Here is a 16,234-nt window from a genome sequence, read left to right on the forward strand (position 1 = left end):
GTAGCGTATTTATGCTGTCGCAGTGGAAAAGTGAAAAAGTGGAAAAGTGAAAAAGTGAAAAAATGAAAAAGTGAAAAAGTGAAAAAGTGAAATAGTGAAAAAGTGAAATAGTGAAAAAATGAATAAGTCAAAAATGGGCTACTTCCACCACATGCTATTCTCTGCTTATCCTTATCCTATTTCCCCTCAATTTTTATCCCATTTTTTTCCTTTTTTTCTTTCACGTATTGTTTTCAAATTACACCACCACCACCAGCAGATCGTTCGTCTCGTCACTGTCTACGTTAGATGTTTCTTCTGCGCATACCATCTTGGATTATCTTTTCTGTAAGATTCCCAGTAATTTGTGTTAAATGGCTAGTAGCCGTTTGACTAATTTTGTTAACAGTATCGTCTATTGTTTTTTCATGTTTGAGTAATATTGGTCTAACAATAAAATTGTATACAGTTTCTGCTCCTCTGACTTGTGGCATATACAAGTAGAAAAGAAAAAGTAATTTTAACAAATAATAGAAAGGAACCCAAAATAAAATAATATCAATTAGATATTCGAAAAAAAAAAAGAGGGAATATACTACCCAATATGTGAGCCACAGTTTCGTTTCATCTTTACTTTGTGATTCTACTGCTTTGAACGATTGGTATGCTGAGAAAAGGGAAGAGGGATGATAGGAGAAAAAAAATTCATCATTTTTGTATGTGCATTCAAAGGTATGTGCATTCAAAGGTATGTGCATTCTAAGGTATGTACATTCAAAGGTATGTACATTCAAAGGTATGTGCATTCTAAGGTATGTACATTCAAAGGTATGTACATTCAAAGGTATGTACATTCAAAGGTATGTACATTCAAAGGTATGTACATTCAAAGGTATGTACATTCAAAGGTATGTACATTCAAAGGTATGTACATTCAAAGGTATGTGCATTCAAAGGTATGTGCATTCAAAGGTATGTACATTCAAAGGTATGTACATTCAAAGGTATGTACATTCAAAGGTATGTACATTCAAAGGTATGTACATCGTTTCTTTTTTGCACGAGAAAAGTTTTTTTCCTCATGAAACGAGTGTGTAGTTACCTGGATATGCAAATCCAAGTATGTTACATATTAAAGCTGCACCCCAACCAAAAATAAGTGAAATAAGTAAAAAACCAGATACTCCTACAATTATATAAGATGGTTTTATACCATACTTCTTTCCTAAATCATTTATAAATGGATAATGTTTCACATAATCATCTATATCATTTAATGTCTTGTTTAAATCAAAATTATTTATTGAATCTCCTAACACTTTGGATGAAAGTCTTTTAAAAGCATTCATGTTGGAGGAGTTATCCCCTCCTGTGTTGTTCTTTTCATGTTCCTTTTCTTTATTCTTTGAATATAATTTTCCAACCTTCATTTGTTAGTATATATATATATATTTTTTTTTTCACACACATGAAAATGTCCTTCGACGTGGTTTGGGGTAGTGAAGGAACACAGAATAAATATACACTTTCTGTCGTTTCTTGTATATCTACATACAAAAGGAGGGAAATACATATGTTACATGTAAACTACATAGTCTGACATGACCACGCATCTGATTCTGATTTGTTCCTCTGTGAACAAGGAGCTCAGTGATGAATCTCTTTTTGTGTTCTTCAAGAAGTAGGATATAAACGCAACGTTTGTTGTATTTGTCTAATGGGAGGATGGAAGTAAAAATGGCTAACAATGTGTGTGCATGTACGTTTGCCTATACATATATATATATATATGGCTTAAAGAGGGGATGATCTAAAATATATATATTTATGGATCCTCTCTATATAATGTAACAAAAAGAGGGGGAAAAAAAAAAAAAAAAAATGAAATCCCTCTGTAAAAAAGAGGAAAAAATACATAACATATAAAAATAAAAGGAAATTCTATAACTTTTGCTGTATCTTCAAAAAATAAACATTCATTTCGTCATATTTGATATAACTCTCATATCTCGCTTTCGATTAATTTAATTTTTTTTTTTTTTTTTTACCGTGTCTGCGTTGATAATACAATCTAGGAATTGTTACAATTTTTTCAATTTTATAAATAGAAAAAAGTAATAACCAGAGAGTTAGGTAAATTTTCTGAAATGGATGGTCACCCTATACTCCACGTGCCTTTGGACCTTGGGGAGATGAACCAATTTCCCAATTTCCAGCTATTTTTTTTTTTTTTTTTTTTTTTTTTATTCCTATTTTTATGTTAACAAAAAAATGAAATAAAAATAAAATAAAGTGGCATTATAATGGGAGAAAACAAAGGAAGAAACAGAAGATGCGGAAAAAGGAGAAGAAGAAGAAGAAGAAAAAAAAAAAAAAAAAAAAAAACTCCATAACACGGCTTCAATTTTTTCACAACCCCAATTTAAACATATATATATATATGTATATATGTATATATGTACATGTGTTCATATGTATATTTTTTTTTTTTTTTTTCTGTTCCCAAAATGTGTTCTTTCACAATTATACTATATTTTCTTATATATTTTTGCTTCTCCACAAAGGAGAGAAAACCGCTTTGCACATATTTCTAAATTCGTGAAAAAAAAAAAAACAAAAAACAAAGCGGGTATTATAATCAGAGTAGTAAACCCAAAAACGGGAAAAAAAAAAAAAAAAAAAAAAAAAAGGTAGAAAGGGGGGGGTGGAGAAGAAAATGCAAATATGTTTCTTCAAAAAAATACAGCTAATGTCCATTATTTTATAAAATAGCATAAATGTTTTTGCGACTTGGTGTGATGAATGTAAAACGTGTTTGCACCTTATGCGGCGAAAGCAAGGAACGTTTAAAAAAAAAAAAAAAAAAAAAAAAAAGGGGCTCCAGAATTTGAGAAACATTAATAAAACACTCAAGAGGAAGATTCTGACAATAATTATGTGTCAAATGTGATATATTTTCACAATGTGTGTTATTATATATATACATCCTCTCCTTCCAGAATTGTGAAAAAGATGAAGATGGGGACGGGGATACGTGGAAGCAGACAAATAAATTGTGCGTAAAATAATGCAGGAAAGTTTCGATTGCAAAGTGAGAAAAAAAAAAAAAAAAAATAACAAGGCAAAGTAAAAATAAAGCAATGTATAAATAAAATGACGAAGCCAAGGACAAATAAAATGATGAAGCCAAGGACAAATAAAATGATGAAGCGAAGTAATACAAAAAGGTCACACTAAGTTAACAATTCAAAGTGATACGGAGGGAGAGCAAAATTTTGCAAAATATAAAGTTGATGCATTATATGCTATCACCAAACAAAAAACACTGTGTTGTGTACATTTTTACACAGATTGAATGTTATCATATAAAACGAATAGAAAAAAAAAAAAAAAAAAAAAAAAAAAAAAAACATGAATAAAGAAAGAATTTCATTTTCATTCACTTTACAAATGAGCTTGCTATAGAATTCCCTAATAAATAATCTGTTAATTGTGTAGCTTTTCACATGTTTGAATATGCGCTTATTTATATTCCCCTACTATTTAAGTGTAATGGTTTCATACAACATATGAGAATAAATCGGAACACCTTAAGGAAATAATTTTTTTGTAACAAAATGTAAATCCGTTCAAAATTGTTTTCAATTTCAAGAGAAAAGAAATTTCTATTTCGTAATAGCGTTCTGTGTCGCTTTGCTAGTTTATACATTCTGTTAAATTTGTTTTTTTTCACCTGAACGTGTGCATGTAATTTTTTATCCAATTTTTTTTCTTTTTCTTTTCATTATTTCCCCTTTTCCCCATTTTAAAAAAAAAAAAAAAAAAATTGGTTAAAAAATTACATGCACACGTTCAGGTGAAAAAAAACAAATTTAAGCGTTTGGAAGTTTATAAAAATTATCAAATTGGGAAAGCGAATAGACGAAAACAAGTATAATGTATTAATATACATGTGTATTTCAGTGTTCCCTCCCACCTGTCGCTATCACACAAAATAAACCAACACACATGACGTTTACAACTAATTGTTTAAGTTTTCTTCTGTCATATTCAATCTTCCCTTCAGAGTTTCCTTTCTTCACTCCAACATATTTGTACTTTAATTATTGTGAAAAGTGGAGATATAATCACCTCCTGATGTTGCATGATTGCTTAGGGTTCACATATCATGTGCAAGTTCCCACAGTCTCTACCCGCTTAGCAATTAATGAGCTGCTTATATTTGTGATGACATTAGTGTAGGTACGGATATAATGGGTGGGTGCTCCTGCATTTGTATATTATATATATATATATATATATATATATGTGTATACATATATGTATACGCATATGTATACGTATATGTGCACATGTACGTTCAGAATATAGCGCCCGAATTTATCTTTGGTTAAATAACTTTTACCTTGTGTACTGGCCACTGTCCATTTGTTTACCCACTATGCTATATCAATTTGAAAATTTTTCAAACGCTTGAATTTTGCATTTCACCTTCGTGTTTGCCCAAACTAAGGTCCCATCGCCCATTAAACAGTTACACGGTAATTATATAGACTTTTTTCAACGCCCAAAGGTTTCATTGTCGCAATGTTGCATATGTAAATAAATTCATATATAATAAAATATATGTATTTTACACATACATATATATGTATACATATTAACATAAACACATAAACCACAACCCCTACTGCACTTCTCCATACGTAAAAGTGTATTATATGATGATCTTTTTTTCCAGTAAACGCATGCAAATATGCATTTCCTCCCTAATTGCTGGAGTGAATACTAAATAAAAAAAAAAAAAAAAAAAATCTTTTGCTTCATCTCTAATTTTTTTTTTTTTTTTTTTTTTTCTCCGAAATATTTATCATATCCACCTTTTCATTTCCGTTTTTGAATTTTTTACCTTAATTTTTTTTTTTTTCCTTTTTGTTCTGAATTTTTGGCTATCTTTGGGATTATAAGTCGAATGATTTTCAATTAATTAAGAAGACTTTTTTCCCTTCCCCTTTCCCACTATTTTATCTCCACTTTTGTTTATCCTGCGTTTTGCGCATTTTGCATATTGTGTATTTTCTATTTTGCGCATTTTGCATATTGTACATTTTGCATATTGTACATTTTGTTTTTTGCGCATTTTGCATATTGTACATTTTGTTTTTTGCGCATTTTGCATATTGCACATTTTCTATTTTGCGCATTTTGCATATTGTACATTTTCTATTTTGCGCATTTTGCATATTGTACATTTTCTATTTTGCGCATTTTGCATTTTATTTTTGTTTTTTTCTTCGTACGTCCGCGCCCTCTCCAGCTTCTTTCCCTTGTTTCCCCTACGTCTCTCCCCATTTCAATTTTAAAATGCCAAAGGGTAGCAACAAATATGTCATAGATCCTTTAAGTGTAAAGACTACATGCTCTAGTGAGGAATCCTACATTCGATGTGTTGAGTATGGCAAATCCAAAGCCCATTACTCGAATTGGACATTGTTGATGAAGGCTATATTGGCTGGAATTTTTGTTGGTCTCTGTGCTCATGCATCAGGCATAGCAGGTTAGATTCGAGAGAGACGCACATCTTTCCAAGATATGTATATCTGCATGTTATTCGCATATGTTTGTATGTTGCCCATTCTAGGGGATCTTTTTTTTTTTTTCTCAGCGTCATCTTACCCCCACTTCATCCGAACGCGAAAATTGAACACATACATATGTTTGCTTATACATATGTTTGCTTATACATATGTTTGCTTATACATATGTTTGCTTATACATATGTTTGCTTATACATACGTTTACTTACACATACATATGTTTGCTTGTACATACGTTTACATACACATACATATGTTTGCTTGTACATACGTTTACTTACACATACGTTTACACGCGCGCAGGGGGCCACTTCTACTACCACAAATTGCGAGAGCACGTAGGGATTTCAATGAGCATATTCGTATACGGATTCACCTTTCCAATAGCTTTTTTATGTATCATAGCAACGGGATCAGATTTATTTACGGGAAATACTTTAGCTGTTACAACAGCTTTATTACAAGGAACAATATCTGTAATAGAATACATACGAGTGATGAGCATCTCTCTCTTTGGCAATTATGTCGGTGCAGTAGCATTTGCATTTTTCGTTTCCCATGGATCAGGAGCATTTAAAAAGAATAGTGATATAGATAAAAATCATATTTTTCAATTTATAAATGATATTTCTACAAAAAAAGTGAAACATACATTTATTCAATGCATATGTCAAGCAGTTGGATGTAACATTTTTGTTTGTTTAGCTGTTTATTTCGTCCTTACAATTAAGGATGGATCCGGAATAGTTTTCAGTGTATTTTTCGCTGTCTATGCATTTGCCATAGCAGGATATGAACATATAATCGCAAATATTTACACACTCAATCTTGCCTTGATGATAGAGACAGATGTCACATGGTCTAAAGTTTACTTTAGCAACTTGCTTCCAACATTCATTGGAAATTACGTGAGTTCAAAAATGTCTTCATTATTTTTAGAGCGACTTTTATTTTGTTTGAACCATTTTAATCGTTCAAAAGCTTATGATAAATGTTTCTGATTTTTTTTTTTTTTTTTTTTTTTGTAGATTGCTGGTGCCTTAGTTCTGGCATGTCCTTTGTTTTTTATTTATCGCGAAAGTTACAAGAACTACAAACAGATTGGTAGTAGCGGAAACAACTCTGCAGTGAAAAGGTAAACGATGTGCAGGAAAAATCTTACTGTTCATACGTCCCCATACACTTCTACTTACACTTCTGCTTACACTTCAGCATACACTCCTGCATACACTCCTGCATACACTCCTGCATACACTCCTGCATACACTCCTGCATACACTCCTGCATACACTCCTGCATACACTCCTGCTTATATCCCACTTTGCAGCCTGTCTATAGAAATGCAGAATAGTAGCAATGCAATGTAAGATGGAACAACCACAAACACTCAGCACAGCGCAGACACTTTTGAAATAAACTGAACCATCGAATTTATTTTAATAAAACACTTCTTAATTTTGCCCATGTAATAATTCTCCCCATCTTGTTGGTTATGTGAAATACATGTCAGCTGATGCGTGCACTTATGGTTACACATTTATATTTCTACATATATATATATATATATATATATATATTCACTTACATTTTTGCACGTGTAAATATTTCTATTTATTACAGCCATGAGTATGCTTATTTTATTACCCCTGTCCCCCGCTATATTTTTGAATATTTTTAATAGTAATTTATTTGCCATACATTTTTAAATGAATTCATCACGATATTTTACTTGACTATTTTTTTTTTTTTTTTTTATTTATCACTGTTATTTTTTATCTCCCCTCCCCGCTCTATATGAAATATTTTTAGAAAATTATTAAATTACAACTAACATTTGCTTTATTTTTTTCACGTACCTAATTCGTTTCACGTGCCGTATTTTTCTTTTCCTTTTTTTCCACGTATATATATATATATATATATATATATATATATATATATACAGACACATGCACTTTTTTACATATTCCATTTTTCGCAATCCTGCAACAAACTGTAATATGCCCATTTGTCACCCCTCTGCTCATTGACATCATACCCCACCCCTGACCTTACGAAAGCACAGCATTTTTCACATGCAGCACATCATAATTTTCTAGAATTAAAAAAAGGATTAGTTTTTTCTGTAATAGGATGGAATGTTAAATGAATGACTTGCTTGTCTCCTTTTTGTTAAGGCGCTTTTTCTCGGATTGTTTATTTCTAAGAAAAAACTTCCCTTAAAGAACGTGTATCTTTTCATATGCTTCCCTTTCTCTCTTTCACCCCACCTACCAAATCAGTCCATTTATAGACCATATATATGCTATTATTCACAAAGCAGGAATGAAAGGAGAAAAAAACAGCACACCGTTTTGTTCGAAACAATTCGTTTCATTTTTACCTTGCCGTTAAGCATTTAAAAAAAAAAAAAAAAAAAAAAAAAAAAAAAAAAAAAAACAGCAAATCCTATATTTTCACAAACCGAATTTGCCTGAACAGTTCAGGCATTTTTGCAAACGAAAAAAAGTTTTTTCAATTTTTGGTAGAAATTTACAACCACTGGGAGGATCACTAAAATGGGGTAGCAAATGAATTGATGGAAACACGAGATAAAGGAAGGAAAATGGAAGGAAAATGGAAGGAAAATGTAAGGAAAATGAAAGAAAATGGAAGGAAAATGGAAGGAAAATGGAAGAAAATGGAAGGAAAATGGAAGGAAAATGGAAGAAAAAAGGAGAAAAAAAAAGAGAGAGAAAAAAAGTTAGTGGCTAATCAACAATCGCGGTATAATTTTCACAACACCCTGCGGAACCGCTGAATGCATAAATGTGTCATGTGCCTATATTACCTATTTTAATATGTACGTACATGGGCCGGGGGACTTATGTAGGGATTTGTACACAGGGTTGCACGTGACTTCGAATTTTTTTCGCTAGCATATCATGAGAATTCCTCGTATTTTGAGTTAATTCATCTATGGCAGCAATATTTCTTGTGTAGTCATTAACCGTGTCTTGAATACGTTTCATGATGGAATTAATTTCTTGAACCTCCCTGTTGGTTTTATTATTAACATTTTCTACTTGTTCATACATTTGGTTAACCTTTCTTTGGACCTGGGTAATATTTTTTTCTTCTTCCTCGAGTTTGTCATTCCATTTATTTTTCTGTTCTAAGAAATACTGTTCTGTGTCATTTAGAATTTTTTCTTGTTCATTTTTTTTATTTGTTAAATTTTCTTTTTCTGTTTTTAATGATTTTATATTTTTTTCTAAATTTTTTATATCTTCTTTTTTATCAATATGACATTTGACTGTTTCATTTAAATGACTCGTTAAGGTGGTTAACAGTTCAACGAGTTTTTTTATACACAAGTCAGCAACATTTATTTTGTTTTTAATTTCTTCATTTTTTTTTTTGTCTGATTCGAAATATGATAAATGTTCAAATAGTAAATCTTTCAATTCGTTGTTATATTCCTGTAATTTTTCAGGTGAAGGTACAATTTGATCTTCCAGATCTTCTTTTTTTTGTCGAAAACGAGAAAATTGGAAAATTAATTCATTCGTTTCGTTAACAATTTTGTCTTTCGTCGATTTTAACGAAATAAGTATACTCTGCTGTGAGTTTAACAAATTTTGACTTTCAATAATTTCTTCTTCGTAATTTCTTTTTGTGTTTTTTTCGTTAAGAATGCTAGTTTTTATATCTTCATAATTGGACAGCAGGGAATGCAATTCACTCTTAACCGTTTTAAGTTCATTATCAAGTAATACATCTTCGTTTTTCGCTGCTTCAATTTGTTTTATTTTAGCATCGTTCTCAATGTATAATTGTTCTTTATATTTCATAAAGTGTATAAAGGCATTTATCAATTTTGTTATGTGACTACTTATAGGTTTAAATAAATAGCTTAATGTATTATCTACTCCTAGTATTCTGTTAATTTTTTCACAGTGTCGAATAAATCGTAAATTTCCAATAGCTTGTAAATGATTTTTCCCTTCATTTGGTAGAATTTGAATTCCATCAATTGATGGCATTGCACTTTTTAAATCTCCAGTGAATTCTTCAATTCGTATGTTGTTAATATCTTTGTTTAAAATGTACTTTATGCATATGCTATACACTCCTTGCACATCTTCTGTCGTTGGGTTTTTCAACGTACTCTGCGTTATTTCAACACCATATTTGTTCATCTCACTTTTCATTTCATCGAACCCAAGTCTTGGCACTACATCGTTTCCCCCGTTCATTTTTTTTTTGTGAATCACTTTTATTGGATTGATGTTTTGAATTCGTCGTGCCTGATTATAATTATGTATTGGGTGAAGAATATAAACATCACTTGTGTCACTCTGCGTTATCGAAAAACTTGTCAGTGCAGAAAAATATACATTCAGTAAAATTTTCTGTATGCTGTGTGTAATATGTGAAGATTGGAAATGTTTTTTTTGACACCAGGATGCAAATACATGGGTGCAAATGTGGTGGTTTAGGGGGCCATGAAATTGTGTCGTGGGAATACAAATATGGGTTAAGTACACGCTTTCGTATTTTATGCTTCGTGGAATTAGGAACAAGGTAGGTTAGGGAGTGTGTGTGTGTGTGGGGTTAGCACTATGTTTGCACTTCGTACGAGATTACTACGTATGGGTGTGTATCCTGTCTGCACTTCGTACGCTATAACTATGTGGGTGTGTATACTATCTGCACGTGTCCCTTGACATCATATAAAAGTTTACTCTTGGCGCTATTCGTGAAAAAGCCCTTCCACGCTTTTACTTCAATAAAGTTTTTTTTTTGAAAGCAATGAACTGATCAAACGTTTGCGCATTAAAAATTTTCGCTGAACAATTCAAACGTTAAAAAGAAAAAAAAAAAAAAAAAAAAAATTTTGCCTGTACATGCATACATAAATATATAAACATATGCATAAACACGTATATAAACATATATATATATATATATATATATATATATATATATATATATATGTTTTTTTTTTTTTTTTTAGCTTGTTTTGTCTACTTTTTCCCTTTTCGCTATTTTGGAATAAAATTTTACAAAAATTTATTGCCTGTTCATACAATTTGGTCAACTGATTTTTTTTTTTTTTTTTCGAGCTAACTTTGTTTGAAAAAGTGGAAATATGTTACAAAGGTAAGTGTGTTACGAAAATGAATGTGTCACAAAAGGAAACATACAAGGGGGAGGGGAAATGCAGCGAGATAATCATCTAGGAAGGGGTAACAGCTTATGTGTAAACATCAACCCAACCTTGCTGTTACTATGTTTTGTCATTTATGGATAATGTGGAAAACTTGTTTTTACATAGTTGGGTTAAAAATTCACGTAAGGTTGAATTAATATATCCTTTTTTTTTTTTTTTTTTTTTCTTTTTACAAGTGTGCATGCGTGTTGATATGTAAGGCATGGAGAAAGATACATATGGAAATGTGTTTATAAAGCGAATATGCAAAATGTCATTAAATGGAATATTCTCAATTACAATAAGCAAAAATTTTTCTTGTACATGCTTTAAACCAATGTAATTTTACCAAACAGTTCGGTGGTTTTAATGTGTGTCAGGTACAACGGTAGTTTTTTTTTTTTTTTCTTTTTTCTCAAGTGTATAAATAGAACACATATATCTCATATGCTGGTATATATGCATGAGGAAGCACATGTTAATGTATGTATGGATGGTTAACACGCACCTATAATTTATGTTCCATGAGTGTAGGGAAATTTTACTCTCCCCCCTCCCTGACCAACCCTCCCACATTCTACCTTTTCGTGTACCACTTTTAATATACCGGAAATAAAGTATAATATATTTGGCATTCTTTCCCCACTCCTATTCATTTGCTTGCGTCCACAAATGAGTACTGAAAATAAGGACTATGAGAAATTGTCTGTTCGTTCGTCATTCCGTTTCATAATATTCATGTAACCCATTTGCAATTCGAAGTTTTCTGTAATGTCAATTTGTATATAAGTTTCTTTTCTTTTTACGTAGCTTGGATACAGACATACATACTTGTACACTTTCCTATACTTGTGCATGTAGTTCTATATATGTGCACACATGAAAGAGTTCATGTTTAGCAATTTAGTTCGGGGAATGACATGCTTTGTGAATGCTATGAAGGTGCACCCCTTTAGAATTAATTGTGAAGGGGGGAGACAACATCGATAAAGGTATCTTAACTTCTCACTATCTCTTTTTATACAAAAATGGAAATATGATTCTTCAAATGGTGTTAACTACTCATTATTGCACGTATCTGTCCTCATAATAGAATGCTGGTTTTATGACTAAATGGGTAACTTTATTTATAGCACTATATCGGATTCCCCATTTGGCACCTTCCACAAGCATAAAGATAATTGTGTCACGTGAAAATTGGCACTCGAAAAATAAAAAAATAAAAAGGAAAGAAAAGGAAAGAAAAGGAAAGAAAAGAAAAGAAAAGAAAAGGAAAGAAAAGGAAAGAAAAGGAAAGAAAAGAAAAGGAAAGAAAAGAAAAGAAAAGGAAAGAAAAGGAAAGAAAAGAAAAAAGGGAGAAAAAAAAAGAGAACATTTCCACGCCTCCGTGTTATGTGAATACCTTTGGAGGGGACTTGTCACAAGAGAAAGTAGTCGGAAAACGTGGAAAAAAAAGCATACCTTGGCACATACACCTATGTATGTACTTGTACATGTACGTACGCACGCGTATACGACAGGGTTAAACCTCAAGAACATAGAGATTATGAAAGATTTAAGAGGTTGATCCACATGAGGATGAAAAAGCTATACATATTCGTGGGTATATGTGTGATTCTCTTCCATTCATGCAAAAGTATAATTGACCAAGATAAGTTAAATTTAAGTCTGATTTTTCAAAAGAGAAGTGCATGTAAAAATAGGAGAAAAAAAAAAAGTTACATAAAAGGTTCCTCTATCACACCTTTTCCCAGTTTAAACTATAAAGAAATTAGTTCTTCAAGAAGACTTGCCAGGACATGTGCATTCCAGTTTTGTCGACCCTGTTATCCATCAGGAAAAGATAAAACTTGGCCAAAAGAAGAGAAACAGTTAGGATTCTCAAACAAGAGGGGAAGTAAAATATGTTACATCTACAGAGGGAAATGTATACCCACACACTACTACAACTACCACGACCTCTACCCCAGCTGCTACTGCTGCCACTACTTCGATAAGAGAAGCCACAGCATCAACAAATGGGCAGCATTTTCATTACGTGAAAACTGGCAGACCGAAAGAAATGGAATGAGAAAACTAAACATTTACGCTAAAATTAGCGATGGGAGTGGCGATAGCAGTAACAATGGGAGCAGCGATGGGAGTAAGGAGACAGATGATAAAGCTTCACTTGGGATTAATAACACCGATTTGAATGAAGGAAAGAAAGGGACAAAAGAAAAGTTGGGGGAAGCATCGACTCTACATATTTTCCGGAACAAAAATGAAGGAGGCCCTTCGAATGATAAAGATGATGAAGAGAAGGGAAATGAAAACATGAATATGGACTCTCACAATGAAGTTAACCAAAACGAAAGAGACAATCAAAAGGTGGATAAGAGAATGAATGAAGAAAATCTAGCCAAAGCAATGGAAAGAGCAGAAGATTACATTAAAGGTAAAGAAGATGATGTGATCGAAAAGAGAGAAATAAAAAAAAAAAAAAAAGTTATCGAAAATTTAAAAGGACAAGAAGATGTTTTCTCCAACAAGTTACTAGATCTAGGAATATATGATGTTTTGAAACATGTGTATGGGGCAAATGTGTATGTTAATTCCAAGAGTTTAGTTGATGCTGTGTGCAAATGGATGCACAGTGCGTATGTTGGATTAACCCCTTCCAAACGGAAAGAATGGAACGACCCTGGATTAAAGGGTTCTTCAGAATTGGCCCAATTGGGGGTGCAATCAGGCCAACCCGGCCAATTAAGCCAACATGCCAAATCTGGTGAACATGCCAAATCTAGTGAACATGCCAAATCTAGTGAACATGCCAAATCTAGTGAACATGCGAATGGGATGGAAGGAGAGTTCTTACTAGAGAAAGACCTCTCGGACAGTTACAGCAAAGACAAAAATGAAAGAATTTTTAACCATTTTCATTTTAATAAAGCGAATGATAAGAAAGAAGAAGCACAAATGGAGCCTCTAAAACTGTACAACAAAAAAAATTTGAGAAAATATTTTTTCGCTTTATACAGGGGAAACATACTGAAACAGCTAGTGACTGAAGGGGAAGATGAAATATTGGATTCAAGAAAACAGAAAGTCACAAATCCAGATGTGGATAAAAAATTAGACGACGAATTAGATAAAGAAGTAACAGAAACGCTATCATCAAACCCCATTTTGAATTGTGATTTAGACACCTACATTGACAAGGAGCGTTACATGAAGTCAAATGTAACTGTGGAGTTTAACATCTATGATACATATAATGATCGAATTATTTTAAACAATAAGAACACAAATTCAACCATGCTTGAATTTCCTCTAATGTATAGTCATAATATTATACAAAAATGTATTTTAACAATGAAAAAGCTAGAAAAAGCAATTTTCTATATTAGGAATAATTTATTTTTTCGTGGACTATCACCAAATGAGGAACTAACAAATGATGAAGAAAGGAATATTTATGATGTAATTACCAATGAAAGTTGGGTAAAAATGGAAATTTATCTGTGCAATATTTACGGAATTAATGAGAAATGGATGGGAATAACTCCAGAGATGTTTTCTGATGAGCAAAAGACTAATTCCTTTCTCCAGTCATACTCCTCTGGGGCCTCCACCAACTTGGTTTGCACACCCGCGGGGGTGGGAAGTGCCACAGAAGAAAACAAACTTGAGGATTCAAACGGGGCGGATTCTAAAAATGGGGCGGATTCTAAAAATGGGGCGGGTTCTAAAAATGGGGCGGATTCTAAAAATGGGGCGGATTCTAAGAATGGGGCAGATGCTCAAAATGGGGCGGATGCTCAAAATGGGGCAGATGCTCAAAATGGGGCAGATGCTCAAAATGGGGCGGATTCTAAAAATGGGGAGGATGCTCAAAACTTAGCGGCTGGTGCAAAGGGAGAGGTTGCCCATTCCGAGCGCAGAATAGAAATAATGAGAAGAACGGAAGAATATGAATCGAAAAAGGACATTGGAATAAAGAGCGAATTTTTGATGAAGAAATTAGAAAATGAAATGAAGTATGATCCAAACCATTATATGTGGAGAGATTTGTATCCACAGCTAGACGAAGGAGGAAAAGAAAGAACAGAAAAATACTTTGATAATTTCAAAAAAGAAATAAGTGAAAATAAATTCAGTAGAGGATATACAGATAATATTAAAAAGAAGCAAAGTTTAAAAGGGTATGACATTGGTGAACAAATTGAAGGGAGAGCAAAATATTATATGTGGAAAGAAAATATTTATGGATTTGTTTTATATTTTCCCTTACGACCATATGTTACTAAAAAAGACATTGTAATCGACATGGATAACCATTTCTTTTTTCTTTCAATATGTAATCATACCATTATTAAGGATTTTTTCAACCATCCGGTTAATAGCTCAGACTCGATATGGTCTCTGAGTGATAATGAAACTGCTTGGGACACCAAATCTCATAATACAAATGAGATAGAACTTGTGAATCAAAATAAAAAGAGTGACGAATTCCCTCTATATGATATCACTTATTCTGATGATAACCAAATTCAAAAAATGATGAAAAGAGAATATTGTTTAATATACAACATTTACAAAGATAATAATCACAGGTATATGTGGGGATCTATATTTAAAGCATCTTGAGTGTTCCGCGCAGAGGAAGAAAAGAGCAACTTCGTGCGTGCACACACACGGAAGATAGATAGTAGATAGGTAGTAAATAGATAGTAGATAGGTAGTAGATAGGTAGTAAATAGATAGTAGATAGGTAGTAGATAGGTAGTAAATAGATAGTAGATAGGTAGTAGATAGGTAGTAAATAGATAGTAGATAGGTAGTAGATAGGTAGTAAATAGATAGTAGATAGGTAGTAGATAGGTAGTAAATAGATAGTAGATAGGTAGTAGACATATAATAGATAGGTAGTACATAGGTAGTAGATAGATAAATAAAAAAAAAAAAAAAAAAAACGGTGGAGATTATCCCTGCTGGACGTACTCCATAAGTGCGCACATAGACCATTAAAAGTGGTGACCATCGGTCAACTAAGTTTTGCATTTTTTTTTTTTTTTTTTTTTTTTTTAAATATTAATAGTATTAATATTATTATGGAAGAATATCTTAACAGTTTCGAGTTTTTTTTTTTTTTTTTTTTTCTTGGGGAGGAGGAATTTTTTTAAATAGAAATGAGTGAATAGTTGGTAAAAACAAAAAAGTCAAATTAATTTGAACGTATCTACGTGTGCAATATCGAATTAAAGTATGACCATGACAGGGAAATGCAAATGATCACGCCCGTTAGAAACTTGGGAGAGGTGTGTCAAATTTTGGGGGCCCACTTTTGCATGTCCCCCTCGAGGGCCATCACACACGAGCTCAGCCATTAAGCCAACAACAAATGCAACCGAAATCGAAACCCGCAAACGTGGCAAGTGCAACCGAAATCGAAACCCGCAAACGTGGCAAGTGCAACCGAAAT

The 16,234-nt window shown here is 32.4% G+C and overlaps 4 protein-coding genes across 4 annotated transcripts; 2 read left to right on the forward strand and 2 right to left on the reverse strand.

The window, feature by feature from the left end:
* Positions 1-284: 284 nt before the first annotated feature.
* On the reverse strand, positions 285-1,409 carry PGO_082220 (hypothetical protein, conserved; the record flags this gene model as incomplete). The annotated part of the gene is made up of 2 exons (XM_028687444.1): positions 285-646; positions 1,082-1,409. 2 exons carry the CDS (start codon positions 1,407-1,409, stop codon positions 285-287), a joined length of 690 nt encoding a protein of 229 aa, XP_028543245.1.
* A 3,934-nt stretch (positions 1,410-5,343) lies between these two features.
* On the forward strand, positions 5,344-6,943 carry PGO_082230 (transporter; the record flags this gene model as incomplete). Its single annotated transcript, XM_028687445.1, has 4 exons — positions 5,344-5,536; positions 5,880-6,484; positions 6,605-6,711; positions 6,904-6,943. The coding sequence occupies 4 exons, from the start codon at positions 5,344-5,346 to the stop codon at positions 6,941-6,943; spliced, it is 945 nt and encodes a 314-aa protein (XP_028543246.1).
* A 1,497-nt stretch (positions 6,944-8,440) lies between these two features.
* Positions 8,441-9,814, reverse strand: PGO_082240 (hypothetical protein, conserved; the record flags this gene model as incomplete). Its single annotated transcript, XM_028687446.1, has 1 exon — positions 8,441-9,814. One exon carries the CDS (start codon positions 9,812-9,814, stop codon positions 8,441-8,443), a length of 1,374 nt encoding a protein of 457 aa, XP_028543247.1.
* A 2,534-nt stretch (positions 9,815-12,348) lies between these two features.
* PGO_082250 (hypothetical protein, conserved) lies at positions 12,349-15,399 on the forward strand (the record flags this gene model as incomplete). Its single annotated transcript, XM_028687447.1, has 1 exon — positions 12,349-15,399. The coding sequence occupies one exon, from the start codon at positions 12,349-12,351 to the stop codon at positions 15,397-15,399; it is 3,051 nt and encodes a 1,016-aa protein (XP_028543248.1).
* Positions 15,400-16,234: the final 835 nt, after the last annotated feature.

Source organism: Plasmodium gonderi (assembly GCF_002157705.1).
Source record: "Plasmodium gonderi DNA, contig: Chr08, whole genome shotgun sequence".
In the NCBI taxonomy this organism is placed as follows: Eukaryota; Apicomplexa; class Aconoidasida; order Haemosporida; family Plasmodiidae; genus Plasmodium; species Plasmodium gonderi.